The 25,658-nt window shown below is 42.9% G+C and overlaps 1 protein-coding gene across 6 annotated transcripts in view; it reads left to right on the top strand.

The window, feature by feature from the left end:
* LOC126471670 (telomeric repeat-binding factor 2-interacting protein 1-like) overlaps positions 1–25,658 on the top strand; it is a 196,281-nt gene that overhangs the window by 18,289 nt on the left and 152,334 nt on the right. For all 6 annotated transcript variants that reach the window (XR_007586363.1, XR_007586364.1, XM_050099880.1 and 3 more), the window contains exons 2-4: positions 12,115–12,272; positions 21,636–21,722; positions 21,817–21,912. Coding sequence is in view for 4 of the 6 variants with exons in the window: in XM_050099880.1 (XP_049955837.1) it covers positions 12,115–12,272; positions 21,636–21,722; positions 21,817–21,912 (341 nt within the window). In the remaining 2 variants the exon portion in view is untranslated. The remainder of the gene's footprint in view (positions 1–12,114; positions 12,273–21,635; positions 21,723–21,816; positions 21,913–25,658) is intronic.

Below are 25,658 nucleotides of genomic sequence, written 5' to 3'. Positions count from 1 at the left end.
CTTTGGGTTGGCAGGCCTGGGTAACCAAGAAGGCTTCCTCTAGGCGACCCATGAATAGGTTGGCATACGAGGGGGCCTCCTGGTACCCATGGCTGTTCCCTTTAATTGTTGGTATGTCTGGCCTTCAAAAGTGAAGAAGTTGTGGGTCAGGATGAAGCTGGCTAAGGTAATGAGGAAAGAGGTTTTTGGTAGGGTGGCAGGTGATCGGCGTGAAAGGAAATGCTTCATCGCAGCGAGACCCTGGATGTGCGGAATATTGGTGTATAAAGAAGTGGCATCAATGGTTACAAGGATGGTTTCCGGGGGTAACAGATTGGGTAAGGATTCCAGGTGTTCGAGAAAGTGGTTGGTGTCTTTGATGAAGGATGGGAGACTGCATGTAATGAGTTGAAGGTGTTGATCTACGTAGGCAGAGATACGTTCTGTGGGGGCTTGGTAACCAGCTACAATGGGGCGGCCTGGATTTTTGGGTTTGTGAATTTTAGGAAGAAGGTAGAAGGTAGGGGTGCGGGGTGTCGGTGGGGTCAGGAGGTTGATGGAGTCAGGTGAACGATTTTGCAGGGGGCCTAAGGTTCTGAGGATTCCTTGAAGCTCCGCCTGGACATCGGGAATGGGGTTACCTTGGCAAACTTTGTATGTGGTGTTGTCTGAAAGCTGACGCAGTCCCTCAGCCACATACTCCTGACGATCAAGTACCACGGTCGTGGAACCCTTGTCCGCCAGAAGAATGACGATGGATCGGTCAGCCTTCAGATCACGGATAGCCAGGGCTTCAGCAGTGGTGATGTTGGGAGTAGGATTAAGGTTTTTTAAGAAGGATTGGGATGCAAGGCTGGAAGTCAGAAATTCCGGGAAGGTTTGGAGAGGGTGATTTAGAGGAAGAGGAGGTGGGTCCCGCTGCAACGGAGGACGGAACTGTTTCAGGCAGGGTTCAATTTGGATAGTGTCCTGGAGAGTTGGATCATTAGGAGTAGGATTAGGATCATTTTTCTTTGTGGCAAAGTGATATTTCCAGCAGAGAGTACGAGAGTAGGACAGTAAATCTTTGATGAGGGCTGTTTGGTTGAATCTGGGAGTGGGGCTGAAGGTGAGGCCTTTGGATAGGACAGAGGTTTCGGATTGGGAGAGAGGTTTGGAGGAAAGGTTAACTACTGAATTAGGGTGTTGTGGTTCCAGATTGTGTTGATTGGAATTTTGAGGTTTTGGTGGGAGTGGAGCTGGAAGTGGGAGATTGAGTAGATGGGAGAGACTGGGTTTGTGTGCAATGAGAGGAGGTTGAGGTTTGCTGGAAAGGTTGTGAAGGGTGAGTGAGTTGCCTTTCCGGAGGTGGGAAACCAGGAGATTGGATAGTTTTTTGAGGTGGAGGGTGGCATGCTGTTCTAATTTGCGGTTGGCCTGTAGGAGGATGCTTTGAACAGCCGGTGTGGATGTGGGAGAGGAAAGATTAAGAACTTTTATTAAGGATAGGAGTTGACGGGTGTGTTCATTGGCTAAGTTGATGTGTAGGTGAAGGATTAGGTGGGTGAGGGCGATGGATTGTTCAGTTTGGAACTGGTATAGGGACTGATGGAAAGAAGGGTTGCAGCCAGAAATGGGAACTTTAAGTGTGAGGCCTTTGGGGGTAATGCCAAATGTTAGACAAGCCTGAGAAAATAGAATATGGGAGCATAATCTGGCTAGGGCGAAGGCATGTTTGCAGAGGGAATGTAAATAAAACTTAATGGGGTCGTTGTGGGGGTGTTGTGAGGGTGACATGCTATTAGAAGGTGGAAAGTGTAATATGAGGCTGAAATGAAAATGAAAATAAAAATATACGGGGAAAGATAAAGGTGAACTGGAAAGTAACTGGAGATCTGGTGTGAAAAAGGCGAAAAGGTGTTGGTTACAGCTGGGGTATGTTGGACTTGGGTTGGTAGACAACGATGTGCACAAAGGTTAGGTGGTTGTGTTGCCGCCAAAACACGTTAAAGGACGGAGAAATTCGGGAAAATTTCGAAAAAACTGCGTGTAATGTATTAAAAGGAGTGGTTTTGTGGTGGCAGATTATGAAAATGAGGCTAACAATTGTCTGACGAATAAATAATGACGTTAAAACCTGTGGGAAGCGGCTAAAAATTATCAGTGATGTGGGAAAAACGGAAATGGAAATAAAGCGAAAGTTATTAGAAATAGCCGAAATGGTTGTTTAAAAGGTGAAAGGAACTGTTTGTGAACTAGAAACGGTGGATTTCATAGCAGCGATAATGTTGAAAGCTGCAAAAAAATTTTTTTGGTTACGGTTTGGAAGTCGGTTACGTATTATTGAGTATTTATAGGCGGGATAAAATTGTATAGCAGATTACGGTAAAAAGGAGAAGGTGAATACAAAGTGAAACTACTGGCAAAAACACAAAGAGAAAATAAGACGACAGGAAAGATTTCGAAATGCTATAGTGACAATAACAAACGTAATTGTTGGGTTCAAATTAATGATATTAATATAATAGAGGGAATATCATTAATTTGCACCCAACAATTACGTTTGTTATTGTCACTGTTGCATTTCGAAATCTTTCCTGTCATCTTATTTTCTCTTTGTGTTTTTGCCAGTAGTTTCACTTTGTATTCACCTTCTCCTTTTTACCGTAATCTGCTATACAATTTTATCCCGCCTATATATACTCAATAATACGTAACCGACTTCCAAACCATAACCGAAAATTTTTTTTTGCCGCTTTCAACACTACCGCTGCTATAAAATCCACCGTTTCTAGTTCACAAACAGTTCGTTTCACCTTTTAAACAACCATTTCGGCTATTTCTAATAACTTTCGCTTTATTTCCATTTCCGTTTTTCCCACGTCACTGATAATTTTTAGCCGCTTCCCACAAGTTTTAACGTCATTATTTCTTCGTCACACAATTGTTAGCTTCATTTTCATAATCTGCCACCACAAAACCACTCCTTTTAATACATTACACGCAGTTTTTTCGAAATTTTTCCCGAATTTCTCCGTCTTTTAACGTGTTTTGGCGGCAACACAACCACCTAACCTTTGTGCACATCGTTGTCTACCAACCCAAGTCCAACATAGCCCAGCTGTAACCAACACCTTTTCGCCTTTTTCACACCAGATCTCCAGTTACTTTCCAGTTCACCTTTATCTCTCCCCATATATTTTTATTTTCATTTTTATTTCAGCCTCATGTTACACTTTCCACCTTCTAATACCATGTCACCCTCACAACACCCCCACAACGACCCCATTAAGTTTTATTTACATTCCCTCCGCAAACATGCCTTCGCCCTAGCCAGATTACGCTCCCATATTCTATTTTCTCAGGCTTGTCTAACATTTGGCATTACCCCCAAAGGCCTCACACTTAAAGTTCCCATCTCTGTCTGCAACCCTTCTTTCCATCAGTCCCTATACCAGTTCCAAACTGAACAATCCATTGCCCTCACCCACCTAATCCTTCACCTACACATCAACTTAGCCAATGAACACACCCGTCAACTCCTATCCTTAATAAAAGTTCTTAATCTTTCCTCTCCCACATCCACACCGGCTGTTCAGAGCATCCTCCTATAGGCCAACCGCAAATTAGAACAGCATGCCACCCTCCACCTCAAAAAACTATCCACTCTCCTGGTTTCCCACCTCCGGAAAGGCAACTCACTCACCCTTCACAACCTTTCCAGCAAACCTCAACCTCCTCTCATTGCACACAAACCCAGTCTCTCCCATCTACTCAATCTCCCACTTCCAGCTCCACTCCCACCAAAACCTCAAAATTCCAATCAACACAATCTGGAACCACAACACCCTAATTCAGTAGTTAACCTTTCCTTCAAACCTCTCTCCCAATCCGAAACCTCTGTCCTATCCAAAGGCCTCACCTTCAGCCCCACTCCCAGATTCAACCAAACAGTCCTCGTCAAAGATTTACTGTCCTACTCTTGTACTCTCTGCTGGAAATATCACTTTGCCACAAAGAAAAATGATCCTAATCCTACTCCTAATGATCCAACTCTCCAGGACACTATCCAAATTGAACCCTGCCTGAAACAGTTCCGTCCTCCGTCGCAGCGGGACCCACCTCCTCTCCAAACCTTCCCGGAATTTCTGACTTCCAGCCTTGCATCTCAGTCCTTCTTTAAAAAACCTTAATCCTACTCCCAACATCACCACTGCTGAAGCCCAGGCTATCCGTGATCTGAAGGCTGACCGATCCATCGTCATTCTTCCGGCGGACAAGGGTTCCACGACCATGGTACTTGATCGTCGGGAGTAGGTGGCTGAGGGACTGCGTCAGCTTTCAGACAATACCACAAACAAAGTTTGCCAAGGTAATCCCATTACCGATGTCCAGGCGGAGCTTCAAGGAATCCTCAGAACCTTAGGCCCCCTGCAAAACCTTTCACCTGACTCCATCAACCTCCTGACCCCACCGACACCCCACACCCCTACCTTCTACCTTCTTCCTAAAATTCACAAACCCAATCATCCCGGCCGCCCCATTGTAGCTAGTTACCAAGCCCTCACAGAACGTATCTCTGCCTAACGTAGATCAACACCTTCAACCCATTACATGCATTCTCCCATCCTTCATCAAAGACACCAACCACTTTCTCGAACGCCTGGAATCCTTACCCAATCTGTTACCCCCGGAAACCATCCTTGTAACCATTGATGCCACTTCCTTATACACAAATATTCCACTTGTCCAGGGCCTCGCTGCGATGGAGCATTTCCTTTCACGCCGATCACCTGCCACCCTACCAAAAACCTCTTTCCTCATTACCTTAGCCAGCTTCATCCTGACCCACAACTTCTTCACTTTTGAAGGCCAGACATACCAACAATTAAAGGGAACAGCCATGGGTACCAGGAGGCCCCCTCGTATGCCAACCTATTCATGGGTCGCCTAGAGGAAGCCTTCTTGGTTACCCAGGCCTGCCAACCCAAAGTTTGGTACAGATTTTTGATGACATCTTCATGATCTGGACTCACAGTGAAGAAGAACTCCAGAATTTCCTCTCCAACCTCAACTCCTTTGGTTCCATCAGATTCACCTGGTCCTACTCCAAATCCCACGCCACTTTCCTTGATGTTGACCTCCATCTGTCCAATGGCCAGCTTCACACGTCCGTCCACATCAAACCCACCAACAAGCAACAGTACCTCCATTATGACAGCTGCCACCCATTCCACATCAAACGGTCCCTTCACTACAGCCTAGGTCTTCGTGGCAAACGAATCTGCTCCAGTCCGGAATCCCTGAACCATTACACCGACAACCTGACAACAGCTTTTGCATCCCGTAACTACCCTCCCGACCTGGTACAGAAGCAAATAACCAGAGCCACTTCCTCATCCCCTCAAACCCAGAACCTCCCACAGAAGAACCACAAAAGTGCCCCACTTGTGACAGGATACTTTCCGGGACTGGACCAGACTCTGAATGTGGCTCTCCAGCAGGGATACGACTTCCTCAAATCCTGCCCTGAAATGAGATCCATCCTTCATGATTCCGCCGTCTACCTAACCTTTGTAACCTGTTAGTTCATCCCTATGAAATCCCCAAACCACCTTCCCTACCCTCTGGCTCCTATCCTTGTAACCGCCCCGGTGTAAAACCTGTCCCATGCACCCTCCCACCACCACCTACTCCAGTCCTGTAACCCGGAAGGTGTACACGATCAAAGGCAGAGCCCCGTGTGAAAGCACCCACGTGATTTACCAACTGACCTGCCTACACTGTGATGCATTCTATGTGGGAATGACCAGAAACAAACTGTCCATTCGCATGAATGGACACGGGCAGACAGTGTTTGTTGGTAATGAGGATCACCCTGTGGCTAAACATGCCTTGGTGCACGGCCAGCACATCTTGGCACAGTGTTACACCGTCCGGGTTATCTGGATACTTCCCACCAACACCAACCTATCCGAACTCCGGAGATGGGAACTTGCTCTTCAATATATCCTCTCTTCCCGTTACCCACCAGGCCTCAATCTCCGCTAATGTCAAGTTGCCGCCACTCGTACCTCACCTGTCATTCAACAACATCTTTGCCTCTGCACTTCCGCCTCGACTGACACATCTCTGCCCAAATCCTTTGTCTTTAAATATGTCTGCTTGTGTCTGTATATGTGTGGATGGATATGTGTGTGTGTGTGTGTGTGTGTGTGTGTGTGTGTGTGTGTGTGTGTGAGAGTGTATACCCGTCTTTTTTTTTTTTTTCCCCCCCTAAGGTAAGTCTTTCCTCTCCCGAGATTGGAATGATTCCTTACCCTCTCCCTTAAAACCCACATCCTTTCGTCTTTCCCTCTCTTTCCCTCTTTCCTGATGAAGCAACAGTTTGTTGCAAAAGCTTGAATTTTGTGTGTATGTTTGTGTTTGTGTTTGTTTGTGTGTCTGTCGACCTGCCAGCACTTTCATTTGGTAAGTCACATCATCTTTGTTTTTAGATATATTTTTCCTACGTGGAATGTTTCCTTCTATATATATATTTTAAATGAACTCTATGATGCCCATGTCAAAAAGAGTTATTCCAAGTTGGCATTGAATTTTGAAGTTTCCAAACTGTTTATTATCTCCTCATCATGTGTTACACTGATCATTGCTGTAGTACCTCTAGATGTGCAGAACTGAATATGTTGTGTCTTTTTAAAATGGAGGGTGAGACCATTTGCAGAAAATCAGTCATTGATACTTTTAAGAACTTTGTTTACCGTTTCATCTGTTTCTGCAGTATGCTTGGATTGATTAAAATACTAGTGTCATCTGCAAAACGAACCAATTCTGCTCATTTTTTACTGGATGGGAGATAATTTACATATTTGAGGACCAGTAGTGGGCCTAAGACTGAATCTTGGAGAACCCAATACGTGATTTCTCCCCAGTTAGAATTATGTCCCTAGACTAGATTGCTTGAATTACTAAGTACAACTGTCTACATTCTCTTTGTTAGATTTTGGCTGTATCATCAATCCCATAAAACATCAATTTATCTTGATGGATACTGTGATTCACACAGTCATATGCCTTAGAGAAGTTGCAGAAAATACTGAATAGTGCTATTTTATTATTTAATGCTTCTAAAATGTTGTGAGTGGATGTGTAAATGGCATTCTCAGTAGAGCAGTCCTTCTGAAACCCAAACTGTCATTTGTTAAGGATACCGTTGTTGCTAAGGGGACATTCTATTTGAGAATATGCCACCTTCTCAAAAATTTTGGAAAATGATGTCAGCAATGAAACAGGTCAGTAGTTATTGACACCTTTCTTATCACCTTTTTTAAAGAGGGGTTTAACAATGGCATATTTCAGTATTTCTGGAAAAATGCCTTGAATTAGTGATGCATTACATATTTCAAATAATTCTGTGCTTATTACATGGGAACAAATTTTTAGTACTCTATTGCAAACACCATCAAAACCAGATAAGCATTTATTTTTGAGACAATGTATAATTTCCTTAATTTCAGACAGAGAAATTGGTGATACATTCATAGGTTTGAATTTTGTGAAAGTTAGTTTTCAGCATACTGCTGTGATTTTGCTCTTGAACTGTTTGTCCCTATGCTTTCTACTATGTTTAAGAAATGATTATTAAATGCATTTGCTGCCTGTGACTCATTGTTTGTAACCCTTACTTTCAGTTCAATAATAATGTTGTCTTGTTCTGTGGCTGGTTTTCCTGTCTCTCATTTCACTACATTCCATATAGCCTTAAGTCTGTTGTCGGAAGTACTGATTTCTGATGTGCGTGTTTCTTGATTTTGTAACAAACATTCTTAGTAATTTCGAGTAGTTTTTGTAGTGTGCAACTACTGCAGGATCCCTTCTAATTCTTGCCAAAAAATACATTTCTCGTTTCTTTTCACAGGATACTTCAATCCCTCTAGTAATCCAAGGTTTTTTACAGTGCTGTTTAGTGTCCTTTCTGATTGGCTTATGTGGAAAGCTGTTCTCAAATAATGATATGAATTTATCTTGGAAGAAATCAAATTTTATGTTAACATTTGGTTACTATAAATTGCATCCCATATCATTTAAATCAAATTTTATGTTAACATTTGGTTAATATAAATTACATCCCATATCATCTCCTGTAAGCTATTCTCAAAAACATATGGTGACAAATCTTTAGTACTCTACTGTTAATACCATCAAATCCAGATGAGCTTGTATTTTTGAGAGAATGTATAATTTTCTTAATTTCAGAAAGAGAATGTAGTGATATATTGATATGATTGAATTTTATGAGTTGCCTTTTCAACATATTGCTGTGATTTTTCTCTTGAACTGTTTGTCCCTATATTTGCTACTACACTTAAGAAATGAGTATTAAATATGTTTTCTACCTGTGACGCATCATTTATAGCCCTTACATTCCATTTAGTAGTGATATTAACTTGATCTGTAGCTGGTTGTCCTGTCTCTTGTTTCACTACATTCCACGTAACCTTAATTTTGTTGTCAGAATTACTGATCTCTGACATACTGTGCAGATTCCTTGATTTTTAATAACTTTTCCTAGTAATTTGGAGTAGTTTTTGTAATGTGCAACTACTGCAGGATCTTAACTTGTCAGCTGATACATTGTCCTTTCTCTTTCACAAGGTACTTTAGACCCTTTAGTGATCCATGGTTTTTACATGTCTGTCTAATGCCCATTCTGATTAGCTTATGCTGAAAGCTATTTTCAAATAATAATATCACTTTATCATCAAATACACTATGTGATCAAAAGTATCCGGACACCTGGCTGAAAATGTTATAAGTTTGTGGCACCCACCATAAGTAATGCTGGATTTCAATCTGGTGTTGGTCCACCCTTAACCTTGATGACAGCTCCCACTCTCGCAAGCATACATTCAATCAGGTGCGGGAAGATTTCTTGGGGAGTGGCAGCCCATTCGTCATGGAGTGCTGCACTGAGGAGAGATATCGATGTCGGACGGTGAGGCCTGGCATGAAGTCAGCTTTCCAAAACATCCTGAAGGTGTTCTATAGGATTCAGGTCAGGACTCTGTGCAGACCAGTCCATTACAGGGGTGTTATTGTCATGTAACCACCCCACTACAGGCCGTGATTATGAACAGGTGCTCAATCGTGTTGAAAGATGCAATCACCATCCCCGATTTGCTCTTCAACAGTGGGAAGCAAGAAGGTGCTTAAAACATCAATGTAAGCCTGTGCTGTGATAATGCCATGCAAAACAACAAAGGGTGCAAGCCCCCTCCATGAAAAACATGACCACACCATAACACCACCGCCTCTGAATTTTACTGATGGCACTACACATGCTGTCAGGTGACATTCACCAAGTATTCGCCATACCCACACCCTGCCATCGGATCGCCATATTGTGTATCGTCACTCCACACAATGTTTACACTTCTTACACCAAACGAGGCATTGTTTGGTGTTTACTGGTGTGATGTGTGGCTTATGATTAGCTGCTTGATCATGAAAATCAAGTTATCTCTCCTCCCGCCTAACTTTCATAATACTTGCAGTGGATCCTGATGCTGTTTGGAATTCCTATGTGATGGTCTGAATAGATTTCTGCCTACTACACATTATGACCCTCTTCAAATGTTGGTGGTCTCTGGCAGTCAACAGATGAGGTTGGCCTTACGCCTTTGTGCTGTATGTGTCCCTTCATGTTTCCACTTCACTATCACATCGGAAACAGTGAACATAGGGATGTTTAGGAGTGTGGAAATCTCGCTAACAGACACATGACACAAGTGACACCCAATCACCTGATCACATTCGACGTCCGTTAGTTCCGTGGAGTGCCCCATTCTGCTCTCTAACTATGCTAATGACTACTGAGGTCGCTGATATGGAGTAGCTGGCATTCGGTGGCAGGACACTACACCTAATATGAAAAACATATGTTTTTGGAAGTGTCTGGATACTTTTGATCACATAGTGTAGATTAAATTGTATGTTAGCATTTGGTTCATTATAAATTTTGTCAGGTGATCTTTTGTAAACTCTCTGTAAAATCATTTGTTTTCAAGTTGTTAATTATTCTAACTGATTTCCACTGAAGAGTATCAGTACTGTAAGTTTTATTCATTAATGCCATGCTCTTGCTTTTGTTAGTCAAATAGAGATAATAATATTGATCCTGACATTTTTCGGTTCTAGTTTGAGATTGTCAAACAAGTGATCTGGAGGTAGAGTAAAGATGTATGGCCAGTGGGTATAGATGCTGTATGAGGAGATCCCATGTGGTCTGTACCCACACTATGCATGTGTCAGATACTAAATTACATACCAACCTATGATTTTACTACAATTAACCAAGTTTTATGAAACTTTATACAACGATGTTATATAGCAATATTGTTTTACCATTTCGATTTCAAATTGATATTTTTAATAGTTTCTGAAATGCAAAAATTTACTTGTAACTTAATATTTACTGTGCAGGTAACAGTATACAGGACATATGCTATTACAATGTGTGTCAAGTGAGTGAGTAGTGTACTTGGAGACTGAATCTTGAATTTATGAGTGATTAAAAGTGTCAGAGCATGTGCATAAGATTGTACATTAGTGGAGTGGATCACATAGACTGAGTGGAAGCTATAACATAAAAACAGGCAGTACTTACACCTCTGCACTTGTCCTTAAGACAAGTATAAATTCAGTTGAAAGGCTGAATTTCAGGTAACATTTTTGAGAATATATTTTGGCTGTAGACATAAATTTTGTATGTCTTGTGATCTGTCAGGTAGGGGATTTACGGAGTTATATGAGAAACAGAAACAACTGTCTTTGGTCTTAACTGGGATGTGCTAATTAGAGGAGAGTATGTTCTTCTATTCTAGAGTTAGAAGATTTGTAGTGTGCAGGCTAAAGTATTGAGATTTATTAATATTCTGAAAAAAAAAAAAATGTGTTATGGTGAGGAACAATGTGATTGCAGACAGTATGAATTGTACATGTGTACTGATGTCCAATTTGGATGACATTTCTGAGAATTTCTGTTGATGAAGTTAAACTTGCCTTTATTGCTACGTATTATATTAATGCAAGTGTATTATACAGAAACCACTTGAAGATATCAAATAAGTACTAACCAGTGAACTGTGTGGTATTTTGGCGAGCATAGCAAACTATTGAATACAGTGTGAAATTTAGGCTGTTAGTTAACTGACTCTGTCATGATTTCATAACAAAAGGTCATTGGTTTTGTACAGACAGTAACTAGTAGCATGAGTGTCGTATGAAGGATCTGAGGAGTTCAGTAATAGCTGATCACTAAAGTATACTTCAAGAACAGTGTGTCGGAAACTTGTAGTTTCAGTTATAGTATGGTCATGGTAGTTGTGACTTTGCTACTTGAAAACATATATTAGTTATTAGCCAGAGAACTTATATGAATTATTAGAGAATCTAATCTTACAGTATGGAATGAACACTTCAGCAAATTAATAATAAATATGAAGCAGTCTAGGGACACATGGAATAGTCAGGTTTTCACAGCTACTCTTGGCCGAGGTATTTTGTGTGTTAGCCTAGATCAGGCAGTGGTTTGTGAGCAGGTTACTTGCAAGTGGATCATGATGGGCATTGTGAGGAAAGGTAGAAACAATAGTAATCTTATTTTTATATTTAATTTCTTACAGTAGATGTGCTTGGTTAGGTTATATTTCTATTTCTATGTTTATTTCATTCACTGCATGTACATGGGTGTCTTCCAAGATGTATCTGAGGTGAGGGAAGGAGCAAGACTTTAAAATTGCCATTATACAGGAGTTTGCTAAAGACATAATATTGAATTACTGTGGTCAGCCACGTAGTACTACAGTTGACTAAATGAAAGGTTTAATGGAATCACGGGAAAGCACTTCTAGGAGTGTATGAGAGTTTTGTAATGAAGGAAAAAGATCTTGTACTCCATGGAAGGGGAGGGGGTTGCTTACTCCTCCCCCCCTCCACCTCCTTCCCTTGTGGACACCAATGTGCATGTAGGTGTTTTTTTTTTTAACAATTTGTATTAAAAGAAACTGCAGAGACAAATCTTGTATTTATGCATATGAACAAATCATTAATAAATTTTTCTTTTATTATTAATTGTAGTGTTTTCTTTGTTGCCAGCATGGTGGTGGCTGCGTAGCTTCTTTAAGAGGACCATATGGCATTTGCCTATCATCTCCTGAAAATTTGCTGTTGTTACAAAATGAAGCAGTTTTCTCCACTGAATTCATCAAGGACTGCTGTATAGCCAATAGGATTTTGGATATAAATCAGTACAGGTAGAAATGGAGCTTTATCTTGGAGCATGCGTATCTTTTAGCTACATGTCTGATGACAGTAAGTCATTTCTGTTTGTTATTTGATAATTCGCACTTTATGGTGAGCAGTTTTGGATATCACTAAGCACTTCATATATAATTTATTTTTGGTACAAGATTAGAGAAATTCTGTAATGCAATTTTGTAAAATGATATAGCCTTTTTACAGCAACTTAAGTCCATAATGTGTGAGGTGTGATGTTAAAATTAGGCTAGTGTGGAAATTAATCGTAGACTTAGATATTGGAACCAAGCAGAAAATTCAGAATAAGCAAAGTACTTTTCTGGTACAAACACCAAAAAGAAGATAGGTAAACCATAGATTGTTCAAGAAGAATGATTGCTACTTACATTGTATTTATGTCAAACTGTGTTTATGTGCTCTCATCTATAGAAATTACGACTAAAATTTTTCCTATATTCATTGAACTAAAGTCTCCTAATCACTGTGCTTGACAGTCTTCTCATGCCTCCATTTAGTTCCTGCTTGCTCCGCCAGACAGTGCTCTTCTCTCTCTCCATCTGCATCCTTCTATCCTACCCGCTTCCCAACCCCACTCCAGATTACCACTCAACATGTCACTTGCATTCTTGTCCGAGCTGCCAGACATGGCGGTTATGTGTGCTGCTGGTGTTCTACTGTGCTTCCTTGTGTGTGTGTGTGTGTGTGTGTGTGTGTGTGTGTGTGTGTGTGTGTGTGTGTGTTTTCTTTTCTGAGGACAGCTTTGACCGAAAGCTAAATATGTAACAGTATTTTTGTTGTATGTGTCTGCAACTCGGCATATCGTCTTTATGGTGAGTAGCAATCAGTCCTTTTACTAATATTGTTGTCTGTGTTCTGTTGGTTATAGTTCCATGTATGCGATGATTTTCTGTATAAATGAAGCAAATTGCTGTGATACATAAGAGACTGGACTAATATTCAACAGTAAATGCTTAAATCTCTCTCCAGCTGTCCTGGTTTGGTTTTGTGTGTTTCCTCTAAACCACATCATGTAATTGCCAGAGTAGTTCCTTCAGCAAAGCCAACCTTGCCCTTGTCCATCTCAAACTGTTAGCCGATAATATATAAAATGCGAAATGGCTGGATAAATCCGATAGGATTAATGATGTTAATGAAAACAGAGGATTATAATTTAAACCAAATAAATGTTTATTGAATAACATTCACATATATGTGAAAGGTGGTCTCACATAAATTGCAGTTTCCTTTTCCTTTTTAAAAAAAATAAAATAAAATACAGAAACATGTGAAAGCAAAGTTCATTTAAGCGCACATTTATTTACAAAACTTAACAACAAACTCTCAAAGTTTGGAAGTACAGTTTCCCACTGTCAGTTGTGACATAAACTAAAGTTCAGACCTCTGTGAAAACTGTTATGACTGACAATTCACAACTTTTATTGAGGTAAGTTCACAAGGCTGATGACTGAACAACAAAACGAAAAGGTAACAATAACGATGCCAGTAAAAGTCTCCTAATTGAGGCAAGCAAAAGTTCCCTTCTAATTTTCCACAAAGGTTCATGGTAACACACACACACACACACACACACACACACACACACACACACACACACACACACACACACTAGTAAGAGTCCAGTTCAGAGATGAAGATGGAATCTTCAACGGTCAAAGTACACAAGGTCGGCATCTAGAGTGAACTCAACTTCGTGGCTGGTACTAGCCCCTAAATAGCTGTCTCCAGCCAATCAGGTTTTGGCATAGTGATACTTCCAGCATGCTGTGGCTCGAGCTCCCCCTGCAAGAAGTAGTTCTCGGAATGTCTGTTTCCATTATCTTATATGTAAATAGCCGATGTTTACCCTGGTGCTTTTGGTACTCCTTGGACATAGACAACGCCGTCCTCTGTAGCGTAATATGTGTTGCCGGTCCTCAGAGGCTGCCTTGGCTCTGGCATAACACCCTTCCCCCCTTGGAAACGCTGGTGCGGCACGGGTTACCGTGGGAGAGAGAGTACCAATATAGCCCGGTGCTGTAGGCTGATCTGCAGCTAAGTCCTCATGAAGGAGGCAGTGGAACTCGGCCACTGGAGAGTATGGCACCGCCTTATGTGTGAGGCGGCTGGAACGCCGTAGCAGTGGCAGTTGCAAGTTGACGTCGGGCTGGGCAAGCAGCACGGGGACGTCTGCGTCGTACAACCGAAGCGGCGCCAGAGAGGGGCCGGGAAATGGGTTCAGGGGAAGGTCCCGGAAATGCTCTGGGTCCGAAGTATGCGGCGGTGTGGGGCTAGCAGCCAGCGTCTGCTGGTTATCGCTGGGAAGATCATCCACCAACTGATGAGAGGGCATCAACGTAGGCCCCAAGGAAGGGGCCGGCAATGGGAGAGAGAGAGGAGCCGGTGTTTGGGGCTGCGGCTGCTCGAGGTAACAAAGATGCAGTTGGTTGCGGTGACGCGAAACCACCCTGTCGTCCAGGCATACGTCAAACAGTTGTCGACCACGGGGCCGGATAACGACCCGTTAAGCCAGCTGGGCCGGGACCTGAAACCGTGAGCCCACACCTTGGAGCCAGATGAATATCGGGAAGCACTGAGCAGGGCGTGAGGTCCAACCTGCAGCAGGAGGAGATGAAGTAGGGTCTGAGGTTGGTGACCATGGAGCAGTTCAGCTGGACTCGTTTTCACCCACCGGTGTAGCCCTGTAGGTACTGGGAAATAACGTAAAGGCTTCTTCGGGAGAACGGTTCTGTGTGTACTTCTTCATCTGAGTTTTAAAAGTGCGAACAAAGTGCTCTGCCTCTCCATTGGATTGCGGATGGAAAGGAGGGGTAAAGACGTGGTGGATGCCATTATCGTGGCAGAATTTGGTGAACTCTTGTCTGCGACATTGCGGGCTGTTGTCTGATACCAAGGTGACGGGAAGGCCTTCAACGGAAAATATTTTTCACAGGGTCACGGTGGTATTCTCTGTGGTGATAGAGGAGCATCGGATAATGAAAGGGAAGTGGGAGTAGGCATCCGTGACAAGTAACCAGTAAACGCCAAGGAAGGTACTCAATAAATCCTCATGGATGTGTTCTGATGGGAGGGAAGCGGACGGCCAGGATTGGAAGGATCGACGCGGTGTGGGAAGGACCTAGGTACACTGCTGACAAACCCGGACCATGCGCTCCACGTCCACTGTCATGCCTACCCAGAAGACATGGTGACGTGTGAGGATTTTTGTCTGGGCAATACCCCAGTGATGACCTTGGTGTAAGATGTGGAGAATCTGGGACCGCAGGGAAGTTGGTACGATGACTTGTGGATTGGCATCATTTTCTGCGTGGAGGAGCACCCCGTTAACGGCCACCATTTGATGGCAGATGGAGAAGAAGACTCGGAGGTCAGTCTGGGCTGAAGCGTCGGGCAGCCATGAGCTGTGACTGGGAATTCAGCTAACGCATCCTGTATCTCGTCATCGACCTAAAAAATTAGGAGGTCCAACGAATAGAATGCTGAATCCTGGCTGGAGGGGAGCCAAGACGAGGCATCGGAGTTGGCATGGTGGGAGGTGGGCCGGAAATGGATGGTGTACCTAAAACGTGAAAGGAATAGAGCCCATCGCTGCAGGCAGTGGGAAGTTTTCGTGGGTAACTGGGCTGAAGGGGAAAATAAGGCCACAAGGGGCTTATGGTCAGTGATGAAGCAAAAAGGTGTACTGTAAAGGTACGGGAGGAATTTGGTACAAGCAAACACAGTGGCTAGGGCTTCCTTCTCAATTTGGGAATATTTGCATTGGGCATGTGTAAGGGATTTAGATATGTACGCCACTGGGTGTTCCGATTCATCCGGTAGACGGTGCGAAAGGACAGCCCCAACACCATAGTCTGAGGCGTCCTTAGCCAAAAGGACAGGAAGAATGGGGGTTATATGGCATGAGACACACCACAGAGTGCAACCTTTGCTTTAAGGTTTGGAAAGCCGATTCACAAATTGGGGACCAATGAAAAGGCACGTTCTTTCGGTATAGGTGATGGAGGGGCACAGCACTGTGGGCGGCAGAGGAAATGAACTTCCGGTAGTAAGCAATTTTACCCAGGAAAGAACGCAATTGGTGGACGTCGCGCGGATGAGGAAGGGCCGTTATAGCGGCGATGTGGGAGAAGGTAGGTGATATGCCATCACGGGAAATGATGTGACCCAGGTAGGAGATAGCCAGTTGGAAAAAGGAGCATTTTAGACCCTCTGTCAGCAGGTGCAGGAGCAATTGTCGCAGATGACTGAGATGTTCATCCGCAGTACGACCGGTGATGACGATGTCGTTGAGGTAGTTTATACAACATGGCACATCCTGCAAGAGCTGTTCCAAGTAATGCTGAAAGATGGCCAGTGCACTAACGATGCCATACATGAGGGGGTTCAACCGGAACAGCCCAAATGGTGTGTTGATGACGGCCAACTGAGTAGAAGGTATTTGGAGGTAAACCTCGGCAAGATCGATCTTTGAAAAAAATTGTCCCCTTTGAGCTTGGAGCACAGGTTCTCGGGGCACAGGAGGGGATAGTCTTCAACCTGTAGCTGAGGGTTAAGTGTAGCCTTGAAGTCGCCACAAACTCAAAGATGCCCATCTTTCCTCTTGAGGATGACCAAGGGTGTGGCCCACGAACTGTAATAGACTGGAGTGACGACTCCCTCCATGGTGAGACAGTCCATTTCTTGTTGAAGAGGCTGCTGAAGGGCATGGGGAACCTGCCGGGCCCTGGAAGTACTTTGGGCAGGCAGGTGGTTTCAGCTGGAGTGACGCATGAAAATCTTGAGCACAGCCGATGCCCAGTGAGAAGAGGTCCTGGAATTCCGTGCATAAGGTACTGACTGCTGGAAACAGAACGTGGGAAGACACCAAATGAACAATGTCGTCGATGGCAAAGCCAAAGGCCCAGAAGGCATCGAACCCGAAGAGATCTGCCATGGCCACATTGTTGACCACAAGGAAGGTAACTTCCCGGCAAACCGATTTATACAAGATGGAAGCCGTTAACTGACCCAAGAGGGTGATCACTTGTTTATTATAAGTAAGGAGGTGCCAAGGTGTGGGCATCACGGGGGTGCCCAATCTTCACATAAGAGGAATAGTTAATCAGTGAGAACACTGCACCAGTATTCACCTGCATCTGCAGTGGCCTACCGTTGACCTGAACGTCGATCATCAGCTTGGATGATCCCGAGACTGCACCTGGTTGATATCCATGGGTATAGGCCCCCGACGGTCCTTGGCTGGATGAGGAGGGGGCTGCCGAGATCGGCAGACTGAACTGACATGTCCGTTACGGGTACACACTGCACAATATGCCTACCTGTCAGAGCAGTCTTCTCATGCGTGCCTCTTAAAGCGTCCCAGGCAGGTCGGCAGTCAGACTGGGTTGGCGGTGCTGGCGAGGGCGCGGGGGCCCTCCATGCACCGACGGTCTGTGCCAGACCCGCGGTGCCGTCCGAGGGCGTGAATTCCTGGACAGGGCGGCTGCCCTGTCGATGCTGTGTAGAACAGGATGGTTGGTGCCAGTCACCGGAACAGACAGTGGCAACGTTTTCGACATCCACCAGCGATGCTACGGGCTCCGAGGCTTTGTGGTCGCGGAGGGCCGCCACTTCCGCGCAGGGTTCCAAACACTTGTCAGCCCCCATAGAGACTTCATACTTGAATCCTAGATCAATGATGTGGTTCAGAGTAGGATCGTCAGGTCTGAGGGCGTTGTGCCGGAAAGCTGCATCAGAGCGGCCTGGATGAGATGGTCGCGGGCCATCTTGTCCGTGTAGGATTCTTTGGACACTCGTGTGTTGAAGTGACATTTCTGGCTGAGACCTTGCAGTTCTGTTGCCCACTGTCGATAGGATTGGCCAGCCTTCTTGCGACACTGGTAAAATTTGACATGGGCAGCTAACTTGTGGAACCATCGTCAGTAGTAAGCAGCTAGAACCTCACAAATCTGGGAGAAAGTCAAAGAATCCGGACGTTGAGATTCGAGTTTCAAGAGAACGTACACTTTGTACTGGTTCCAGGACAAGAAGTAGGTACGGCGAGCAGCCTCTTGGACAACCTGGTGGATGTGAAAATGCTCTGGAGGCGCTTCTCGTATGTTTTCCATTCTTCAGCATCCTTGTTTGAAAGCGGGAAACACCGGGGGCAGCGGAACCAGGCAGTTCTGCAAAAGTTCCGTAAATAAACATTCCCGTGTATCCTTAGATTTCTTGCAAAACTGTTGAAAACCTTGTAGTAAGTCATGCACACTTTGGACCAGCTGCTGAAGTACAACTTCCGCCATGAGGAATGTACACGCAGGCACCAAGTTCACTTCTAATTTTCCACAAAGGTTCATGGTAACACACACACACACACACACACACACACACACACACACACACACACACACACTAGTAAGAGTCCAATTCAGAGACGAAGATGGAATCTTCAGCAGTCGGAGTACACAAGGTTGGCATCCGGAGTGAACTCAACTTTGGGGCTGGTTCTAGCCCCTAAATAACTGTCTCCAGCCAATCAGGTTTTGGCGTAGTGATACTTCCTGCATGCCGTGGCCCTGGTGCTTTTGGTACGCCTTGGACATAGACAACGCCGTCCTCTGTGGTGTAATATGGGTTGCTGGCCCTCAGGGGCTACCTTGGCTCCTGCATAACAAAAACATCCTAGAATTCCATCACACATGACTATTAATGTCAACTACAGCAAATAATTATGCTTCACAGCTGCATCAAATTGCACAAACAGAGTTAAAGTTCATAAAAACAAACAAAGGAAACTCTAGGTTGGAGTACCAACTGTGTAGGAAAAGCTAGATTGCTACTTACTGTAAAAATGACACATGAAGTTGCAGATAGGCACAATTAAAAGGCACTTACACATAAGCTTTCGGCCACACATACCATTCATTCACACAAGCAAGCACACCTCATGCACGCACAACTATCAACTCTGGCTGCTCAGATCAGAATAACAATTTGACAGCTGCCACCCATTCCATAAAAAGAAGTTCCTTTTATACAGCTTAGCCACTGGTGGCTATTGCATCTGTAGTGCTAAGCAGTCCCTCTCCAAATATACCAAGAGTCTCACTGTAGCCTTCACAGACCCAAATTACTCTCCCAACATTGGATGAGAAACAGATCTTCCGTGCCTTATCTCTCCAGTCACCCACCACCTGCTGAAGTCCCACTGTCCAACCACAAAGAAGCATTTCCCTTGTGAGTCAGTACCACCCAGGACTGAGCAACTGAATCACACTCTGCACCAGGGTTTCGACTACCTCTCATCATGCCCTGAAATGAGGAATATCCTATTACTAACCTTCCCACAGTGGTATCCCACCACCTACCATGCGTACCTACTCCACACCTGCTCCCACCTCTTGCCTCACAGCTCATATTCCTGTAATAGACCTAGATGCAAGACCTTCCCATAAGTCCTCCCACCACCACCACCACCACCACCACCACCACCTCCTCCTCCTTCAGTCCAGTCACAAGCATCACAGATCCCATCAGAGGTAGTGCTACCTGTGAAAGCAGTCATGTGATCTTCAAGCTAAGCTGCAACCACTGTGCTGCATTCTACATGAGTATGACAACCAACATGGTGTCTGTCTGCATGAATGGCTACCAACAAACTTTCCAAGAGACAGCTGGACCACCCTTTGGCTGAAAATGCTGCCCAACAAAGCTTTCTTCAATTCAGTGACTGCTTCTCAGCTTATGCCAGCTGCATGTTTCCTACCAAAACCAGCTTTCCTGAAGTGCACAGGTGGGAAATTCTCCCTGCTATATGTCCTACTTTATCATAACCCCCCCTCCCCCCCCCCCCCCACGCCCCCTGTCCTGCCCTGAATCTTCATTAGTCACTGTCTTTCACCCATCTATCTCCATCTATTTTCACACTCCAGCATTACACAGCCTTCTGTTCCACCAGTGCACCCACAGCCTCTTCACTTCTCTCCATATCCACACCCAGAACCTGGCACCTAACTTCTGAACTCCACCTGAGTGCCCTGCCCTGTCCCCACCACATCTCTGATCTCTGTATGCTCCCACAAGCAGCACTTTATTACCACCCACCCCTACCCTGCTATCCCTACCCCTCCGCACCCCAGCCTTCTCCTCCTTATCCCTGCCACACAGATTGCTTTCCCTTCATGCGCAGAAAGACAATGGTCATTTGTGTGTGAGTTGTGCTTGCACAAATGTGTGTGTTGTCTATTTTAGAAGAAGGTCTTTTTGACAACTTCGAGGTAATCTGGGCACTACATAGTAGCAGAAAACTATAACAGAACACTATATTAGTACAAGACTCAAAGGTTTGTGGAGGTCTTTGTTTGCAAAGATAAACAATAATATAAATGTAAATACTTCCTTTTCCTGTCGTGTTTACATCAAAACCACTTCCTATACGCTGAAGTAAGCAAATATGATGTATTAGAAAGTAACTTTATTGTTGTTTTTGTTACTTTTTTTATAATACCATGTGCCTACTCAAATTCTGCATAGTTTCAAAAGAACAGTACACCTCATCACCTTTTAATTGTGTACTGATTCAGTTATTGTGAATTAATGTGAGAAGAGTGTGTTTGGAAGGTACATTTTCTTACAAATATTCTGTATGTTCCATTTGTTAAATCAGTGCTGAGTCAGCAGAATTAGTAGTGTGTAAATATTTAATTCCTCAGTCCTTAAATTATCTTGTGTTGCAATTGTATAATGTGGAGCACCACCTAGTAAAGGGAAAGAAAAATAAATCTTCCTGCATATTTTATTGTTGCTGGATACCAAAGTATAAAGAGACAAAATCTGCCCTTGTCACTATCATTGCAGTGTTCTCAAAGCTTTTCGTGGCAGTGATCCTTTTCTGCCCCTTGGCATTCAGGAAGACCACAAATATAGTTGGATGCTGTCTTTAAAATTAATCAATTTCTGTCATTAAACATTTGCTTTTGATTGTTAAGAGGAAAAAATTATTTTTAGAAATATTTTCAGTTGTTCTTTCATTATTCTGACCGAGCGAGGTAGCGCAATGGTTAGCACACTGGACTCGCATTCGGGAGGACAGCGGTTCAATCCCACGTCCGGCCATCCTGATTTAGGTTTTCCGTGATTTCCCTAAATCACTCCAGGCAAATGTCGGGATGGTTCCTTTGAAAGGGCACGGCCGACTTCCCTCCCCGTCCTTCCCTAATCCGATGAGACCGATGACCGTGCAGTTTGGTCTCTTCCCCCAAACAATCATCATCATCATCATCATTATTCTGACTTTAATATTTTACTTAATAGCAAGGTATTTAAATCGTGCTCTTTTCATCTCCTCGTTTTGCCTGAAGGTTAGGTGGTCCTTCCAGTTATCCTGATAACTTCAATGCTATGAAGGTGCTCCTGAGGCAGTCTCACTGGCCAACACCTGCAGAAAGGTAATACTTGTTGCTAATAACATGTGTATATTCCTAGGGCATTTTGAATGTGGAATGAATCTTCTCTATCACTGTAGGTGCTCCAATTTTTCAGGGATGAAAATGACTCAGCTAATACTGATAAGCACTCAGATTCTGATACTACTGTGGAGTCTCAGAATTCTAGAAGAAACATGAGTTCACATAGAAGGTAAGTGTTCTGCATTTTTTGGTAATACCCCATTAGCCTTCTTTCTCCAATGTATGAGATACTCACTAAAAGTATCACCTACCACAAAGAAAAGAGCATTCAGTTATAATCAGACAAAGGTACAAACTGGTTTTAAAAGGGGAAATGCCACTATGGACCATTTGTAAGTTGCAATTGAAATTACGAAACAGAGCAGTGAATATTGCCATGTGCTGTGCATAATCTGCTATGTTTAATTGGTTATACATACACTTTTTTTTATTATTTTAAACATAGCTGCACAACAGCAATGGTTCCACGTGAAAAAATAATAAACAGCCGACCAGTTGCAATGGATAAAGAATTCTTTACCTATGTTTCAACAAATTTAAATTTGTCTTCTTCAGAAGGTGGCAATTTTACATTAGTAAGGACTAATGTGCCATCGCCGTTTTTATAAATGTCGGCGTAGATCCATTTGTCAAAATGGTTGTGAGCTCTACAAGATCCATGTACTAATTTATATTTACGTGACAAACCCTATTTCTAGGGCTATATTTTAATTTTGAGAAATGGATCTACGCCGACATTTTTAAAAACGGCGATGGTACATTAGTCCTTACTAATGTAAAATTGCCACCTTATGAAGAAGACAAATTCAAATTTGTTGAAACCTAGGTAAAGAATTCTTTATCCATTGCAACTGGTTGGCTGTTTATGATTTTATTACTTTTTTATATAATTCTCAAGCTGCCTTATGGTGTGTACCACTCTCATTTGTCCTTCCTCATGTCTCACTCTCTCACTCACAAGTGTTCCACAGGAAGAACAGTTATTGGTAAGCCTCCATGTGAACTCACATCTCTCCATTCTTTTTGTGAAGGAGAATGAGTCAACCTATATACTGACGTAAGACAAAGACTTCATAAAGACTTAAAATGTAGTCTACATTAACAGTAAACTGTCACTGTACTGCTTGATGCTATTCACGTTTATACCATCTAAAATGAATCAGGTAACTTTAGTAATAAGGCTGATATTTTCAAAGAAAAAAATCTCAGTTTTACTGTACAGCTGCTGTTTATTTTCCATTAGTAGCTTAGTGCTTATTTGGTTTCTATAAGATTTTTTGAAGAACATATAGATTTATCAAAGAAAATATGTTACATCTAGAATTATTTAGTTTTGTTTATAGTACATTTCTACTTTCCACGTAGCTATCAGAACCTTTTCAATCCATCAATCTGGATATTCAGATAATTTGTAAAAAGAGTGGCTAATGAGCTACATTTTTAATTTTCTTTTGAGTTGATGAGGATTCTCATTTTCTTGCCACACGTTAGATGGGAGCTTATTGAATAACCTGCCGCCAAGAGTGCATAACTCCATTCTTTACCCAGGACATATCGTCACGGTCTTTCTGCAAGATATATGTAGCAGGAAACAATATATAGGTTAACTTTTCTAGCAACCAAAGTATAACTCTCGTAGTAATGTATTTGTTTATCTACTTCTTGTTGTATCTGCTCATGTTGTTGTTGTTGTGGTCTTCAGTCCTGAGACTGGTTTGATGCAGCTCTCCATGCTACTCTATCCTGTGCAAGCTTTTTCATCTCCCAGTACCTACTGCAACCTACATCCTTCTGAATCTGCTTAGTGTATTCATCTCTTGGTCTCCCTCTACGATTTTTACCCTCCACACTGCCCTCCAATACTAAATTGGTGATCCCTTGATGCCTCAGAACATGTCCTACCAACCGATCCCTTCTTCTGGTCAAGTTGTGCCACAAACTTCTCTTCTCCCCAATCCTATTCAATACTTCCTCATTAGTTATGTGATCTACCCATCTAATCTTCAGCATTCTTCTGTAGCACCACATTTCGAAAGCTTCTATTCTCTTCTTGTCCAAACTATTTATCGTCCATGTTTCACTTCCATACATGGCTACACTCCGTACAAATACTTTCAGAAATTACTTCCTGACACTTAAATCTATACTCGATGTTAACAAATTTCTTTTCTTCAGAAACGCTTTCCTTGCCATTGCCAGTCTACATTTTATATCCTCTCTACTTCGACCATCATCAGTTATTTTGCTCCCCAAATAGCAAAACTCCTTTACTACTTTAAGTGTCTCATTTCCTAATCTAATTCCCTCAGCATCACCCGACTTAATTAGATTACATTCCATTATACTTGTTTTGCTTTTGTTGATGTTCATCTTATATCCTCCTTTCAAGACACTGTCCATTCCATTCAACTGTTCTTCCAAGTCCTTTGCTGTCTCTGACAGAATTACAATGTCATCGGCGAACCTCAAAGTTTTTATTTCTTCTCCATGAATTTTAATACCTACTCCAAATTTTTCTTTTGTTTCCTTTACTGCTTGCTCAATATACAGATTGAACAACATCGGGGAGAGGCTACAACCCTGTCTTACTCCCTTCCCAACCACTGCTTCCCTTTCATGTCCCTCGACTCTTATAACTGCCATCTGGTTTCTGTACAAATTGTAAATAGTCTTTCGCTCCCTGTATTTTACCCCTGCCACCTTTAGAATTTGAAAGAGAGTATTCCAGTCAACATTGTCAAAAGCTTTCTCTAAGTCTACAAATGCTAGAAACGTAGGTTTGCCTTTCCTTAATCTTTCTTCTAAGATTAGTCGTAAGGTGTGTATTGCCTCACGTGTTCCAGTGTTTCTACGGAATCCAAACTGATCTTCCCCGAGGTCGGCTTCTACTAGTTTTTCCATTCGTCTGTAAAGAATTCGTGTTAGTATTTTGCAGCTGTGACTTATTAAACTGATAGTTCAGTAATTTTCACATCTGTCAACACCTGCTTTCTTTGGGATTGGAATTATTATATTCTTCTTGAAGTCTGAGGGTATTTCGCCTGTCTCATACATCTTGCTCACCAGATGGTAGAGTTTTGTCAGGACTGGCTCTCCCAAGACCATCAGTAGTTCCAGTGGAATGTTGTCTACTCCGGGGGCCTTGTTTCAACTCAGGTCTTTCAGTGCTCTGTCAAACTCTTCACGCAGTATCATATCTCCCATTTCATCTTCATCTACATCCTCTTCCATTTCCATAATATTGTCCTCAAGTACATCGCCCTTGTATAGACCCTCTACATACTCCTTCCACCTTTCTGCTTTCCCTTCTTTGCTTAGAACTGGGTTTCCATCTGAGCTCTTGATATTCATACAAGTCGTTCTCTTATCTCCAAAGGTCTCTCTAATTTTCCTGTAGGCAGTATCTATCTTACCCCTAGTGAGATAGGCCTCTACATTCTTACATTGGTCCTCTAGCCATCCCTGCTTAGCCATTTTGCACTTCCTGTCGATCTCATTTTTGAGACGTTTGTATTCCTTTTTGCCTGCTTCATTTACTGCATTTTTATATTTTCTCCTTTCATCAATTAAATTCAATATTTCTTCTGTTACCCAAGGATTTCTACTACCCCTCGTCTTTTTACCTACTTGATCCTCTGCTGCCTTCGCTACTTCATCCCTCAAAGCTACCCATCCTTCTTCTACTGTATTTCTTTCCCCCATTCCTGTCAGGTGTTCCCTTATGCTCTCCCTGAAATTCTGTACAACCTCTGGTTCTTTCAGTTTATCCAGGTCCCATCTCTTTAAATTCCCACATTTTTGCAGTTTCTTCAGTTTTAATCTACAGGTCATAACCAATAGATTGTGGTCAGAGTCCACATCTGCCCTTGGAAATGTCTTACAATTAAAACCTGGTTCCTAAATCTCTGTCTTACC

Source organism: Schistocerca serialis, chromosome 1, assembly GCF_023864345.2.
Source record: "Schistocerca serialis cubense isolate TAMUIC-IGC-003099 chromosome 1, iqSchSeri2.2, whole genome shotgun sequence".
Taxonomy (NCBI): domain Eukaryota; kingdom Metazoa; phylum Arthropoda; class Insecta; order Orthoptera; family Acrididae; genus Schistocerca; species Schistocerca serialis.
This window is presented reverse-complemented; position numbering and strand designations above follow the sequence as displayed.